Source organism: Helianthus annuus, chromosome 6, assembly GCF_002127325.2.
Source record: "Helianthus annuus cultivar XRQ/B chromosome 6, HanXRQr2.0-SUNRISE, whole genome shotgun sequence".
In the NCBI taxonomy this organism is placed as follows: Eukaryota; Viridiplantae; Streptophyta; class Magnoliopsida; order Asterales; family Asteraceae; genus Helianthus; species Helianthus annuus.
In genome coordinates, this window is record NC_035438.2 from 125,254,602 (window position 1) to 125,259,036 (window position 4,435).

The 4,435-nt window shown below is 41.3% G+C and overlaps 1 protein-coding gene across 1 annotated transcript; it reads right to left on the reverse strand.

Annotated features, from left to right (window-relative positions):
- Positions 1 to 1,745: 1,745 nt before the first annotated feature.
- LOC110944886 lies at positions 1,746 to 4,235 on the reverse strand. Its single transcript, XM_022186532.2, has one exon. It carries the CDS (start codon positions 4,233 to 4,235, stop codon positions 1,746 to 1,748), a length of 2,490 nt encoding a protein of 829 aa, XP_022042224.2.
- Between the last annotated feature and the right edge of the window lie 200 nt (positions 4,236 to 4,435).

The window sequence follows — 4,435 nt, forward strand, 5'->3', positions numbered from 1 at the left end:
GATGGGTTTTATTTATACGCTTCCGCTAAACAGTGATAACTTACTTACGTTTTGAAACACCTTTCATATGGATTTGGTTTGGTTTATTGGCAATTACTTTTACTATATATTTTGTTCTATATGATTGGTGGCTTGATCCTGGTCAGTCACGCTCCCAAGCGGTGATACTCCGCAGGTGGATTTTGGGGGTGTGACAAAGCGCACTTGCCCTCCTCCGATTCTGCCACGCCAAGCTGCGGGAAATCTCAAATGTTGACACAATTTTGACTCGGATTAGGTGATATCATCACAGACTCGTGGTGAAAATCTCAAATGTTGACCCAATTTTGGCCTCCTCCAATTCTGCCACCACCCTCCCCACCACCACCCTCCACCACCGTACACCCTCACAACCACCGCTTGCTCTTGCTCCAGCCCATATTTAACACCTCCATCAAAATCAAACCCTAGCGGCGGCGATGACGGTGGTGATTTATTTGGAGAAGAGAGAGACGGGGTGAGAGGAGAGAGATGAAGGAGAGAAAGAGACACGACGTCACCGGCGACCAACGCCGACACCGGCGGCGATGACGGTGGTGTTCCGTTTTTCCAACAGGTTTCGACTCCACTCCCCTTCTATTTTGACTTTCCTTAAGTTTTCAAGCAAAAACCGGCAGATGATGTGACTTTTCTGTTTTCCGGCGACGTGGTGGTGGTGTTGGACGACGACGACGTTCACGGCAGTGGCGGTGATGGTGGTGCTTGGAGAGAGAAAGAGAGAGTGTGTTGTCGATGATGATGATGATGAAGATGAGCTGCTATATGTGTATATTAATATACTAGTCACTTACCCGCGCGATGCGGCGGGAGTGGCAATTTACAATAGGATACTCGTTTACCATTAGTTTATCCGTTGTCTCGTGATATATCGTATAGTACTTAAGTTAGTTTTCTTATTCGTGATCTTCTACAAGAATAGTACAAAACAAGGAAGTAAGTGTAATTAAAAACAAGAAGAGTTCAAAACAGTCAAGTAGCTGGACAAAACAATAAAAACAAAATGCGGGGAGTCTCTTGTATCTCTTCCTGTTTTACCAATACATTCGTTCGCTTATGACTTTCTTGTATCTTCTCCTGTCCTGTACCAGATTTCGACACATAAAAAAATGTTACACGCTTACAGGTGCTTTAAAATAGTAATTAAAAAGTAATTTCTGGAAGCAAATAAGGCACAAAATCACTAACTTACCTTCGTTTTGATACGGATGCGATTAATTAATCACGCAACACTTCCTGGTAGACAACATTTGATGTGTAAACTCCGCGTTGTTTGAAATCTTTGGCGAGATGTACCAACACCTTCGTACTTTGTCTTGAAATCCCTCTTGATAACGCGACATAAAGTTGTCCATGTGAAAATACAGAATCCGGTAGATAAATACCAACGTTCGGAATTGTTTGACCTTGAGCTTTATTAATCGTCATGGAAAAGCTAAGTCGAATTGGAAATTGTTTTCTTTTCAGCTTGAATGGGAACATGTCATCTTCAGAAAGGGTTAGAGGGATTCTTGGCAAAAAAACTCTTTTTCCGGCATGTTGACCGACTGCAATTTCCGCATCAATAACATTTCGCATGAAACCCTTACATATCAACCGCGTGCCATTACACAGGCCATGTGATGGATCGATATTACGTAACAATATTATTGGACATCCAATTTTTAAACGAAGCTTATGAGGCGGCAAACCACTAACATTTAGCGAATTTAAGAACTCGACCGGATAGAAGTTGCGCTGATCTCTTTAGCTTCATCAAAACTGTAATAAACTTTTTCCTCCCCTTGAAAAATTTCAATCATTTGATTATTAATCTCGTCAACACTATCATTTTTAGTGGACAATATTGCTCTAGAGATTATATAATCTGAAGAATATACATTATCTTCAATTGATGGAAAGATGGCATGGATCAATTCTTTTATAGCGTTTTCTCTGTTGTTGCACTGAATTGTCATGTCATCGGGTATGCGGATATAGTTTCCTTCGATTGGTTCTTCAGTTCCATCGCCGACTCTTAAAAGAAATTTAGAAAACCATGGATCTTTTAGCGCTCTCATATTTATGGTCAACCGCATCTTCTTAGTCAAAGACCAAAGAGGTGACATTCGTACGCTGGAGTCTACAATCTGTGCTCGAGTGCCACGTTTAATAACCGGCAACACTTGTCTGAAGTCACCTCCCATAACCATTATCTTTCCACCAAATGGGAGACTAACACTTATAATGTCTTGGAATGTACGATCGACTGCCTCTATCGCCTGTCGTTTAGCCATCGACGCTTCATCCCATATGATTATTTTGGCAGACCGAATCAGTTTAGCGGCCCCACTCTGTTTTTTGATATTGCACATTGAATTATTTTCAAGATTAAGAGGAATCTTGAATCTCGAGTGAGCCGTTCTACCTCCTGGCATATTATTAGCCGCTGCACCTGATGAAGCTGTTGCGAGGGCAATAAGACCACGTGACCGAATTTCAGTTAGCAAGGCAATGTACAAAAATGTTTTTCCGGTTCCACCTGGACCATCAATAAAGAACACGCCTGGAAGATCATTATCAACGTGCATCATGATCTCATCAAACACGTTTTTTTGGTCCGAATTAAGTGAATCTTTGGCACTCAAGTGTTCAGGTTCCAAAACAATCCCATACTCTTCTTGTAACTCACGATAACCTGCATCTTGTAAGTTAACATTGTCTGTTATCTTAGGAAGGTCGAACTCATTGAAATTTTTACCCATGGATTGTACCAAGACACTAATTTCGGTAAGAACCATATTTTGAACTCGTTCTATACTTTGACAGTGTAACCGATGATCTTCAGACAATGAATCAAAGTGGTCATTCCATAACTTTCGAATATCTCCAGGTTGGCAAAAAATCATTATGGTCGCAAATAACCTTCTAAGAGAATTGGGAAACTGAAACGTGGAGGCTTCTTCGAGACATTGTGATAGATATTCATCGTCTTCTATTAAGCCTAACTCAAGAGCTGCTTTCCGAAATGTCGCACACTGTTGACCATTAACTGTGCAAAGATGTTCAAAAGAAGTAGAACCTCTGACATTTGACAAAAGTAGGCGTAAGTAGTACCTTTCTCCTTCGGCTGGATTAGCGGAAACGATACGACCTCTTTGTTTTTTACCGAAACGACGACTCCAACGGCGTGTGCTTCCATTCCACGTAAAGTGTTTTGGAAAATCTTTATACAAATGTACCCTTGCTGTTTCATCGTTTCTATTTATCTCAAAAAATGCTGTTAGCATGGTTCTCTTATCCCTTTCCCTATCAACAATATTAGGCATCAACTCATCATCTCTAAATCTAACCATCTGATTATTTGGGAGATGAAGTTGTAAGGCTAGAACAGCAGGAAAGATTTGAGAAAGAGAGAAGGAAAAAATGCGCCACATAGCCTCTGGGGGCGATATGTAGCGTGCATCTTGAAATCTTTTTATCTCATTAATAACAACCCCTGGCTCACTTTGATCGACTTGAATAACCTGTTTGTCATGTCCTTTATAAACATATTTGAAAAGATATTTCACAGATTTTATACTTGAGCAAACTTCAACATTCATGTGGCAGTTAAACATCATCAAAAGCCTTGGGTTATATGGGACCACCCATCTGTTATCAAGTGTTTGTCCTCGTAGGTCCACTTCTATCCCGGTGTCTCTCCTTCGATACAACGGATACGAATCTTCTCCTTGTGTCGTCTGTTCGTTAAATTGTCTAGGATAGTGAAAACGACAAATTTTAGGATCACCCTGCATACAAGGACTGCTTGATCGTAAATTGCCGCAAGGACCGTGAATCATGTGCTTGACAACCATCTCATGCAATCTGGGATGTGTTAGTTTGTTAGGAATTTCAGCACACACAACCTTATCATAATGGTCCGCGTTATTGATCTTGTGTTGCGGGTACATGATTAGGAGAAAATGTGCGTGCGGCAAACCCCGCTTTTGAAATTCAATGACATAGACGTATGCCTTAACTTCCCCGAGGACATGTTTCTTGAAGAGTTGATCCTTAAGATCTTCTAATTTAGCCCGGAACACTCTTGAAACAAGGTCTGGACGATCTGTAGCAGTTTGACCAACATGTAAGTTATCACATATCTCAGGCCACTTAGGATTACATGTCATTGTAAGGAATACATCAGGCTTGCCGTCATCTTGAACTAACGTCATCGCGTCTAGAAACCGACGACGCATGTCGCGAGCCCCCCCGATGAAAGATGCAGGCAACACAATTCTTTTCCCGACTCTGTTTGCATGAACCTCACCAGTATTGACGCAATCCACAATACCTTGGTACAATTCGGCCCGAATCTTAGCCTGGTTTCTCTCACAAAATTCTAAGCGTGACGTCTCAATTTTGATGTAAACAT

Excerpts from the sequence above, each read along its gene's own strand:
- LOC110944886 (XM_022186532.2), bottom strand. The coding sequence starts at position 4,235 with ATGACGTTAGTTCAAGATGACGGCAAGCCTGATGTATTCCTTACAATG.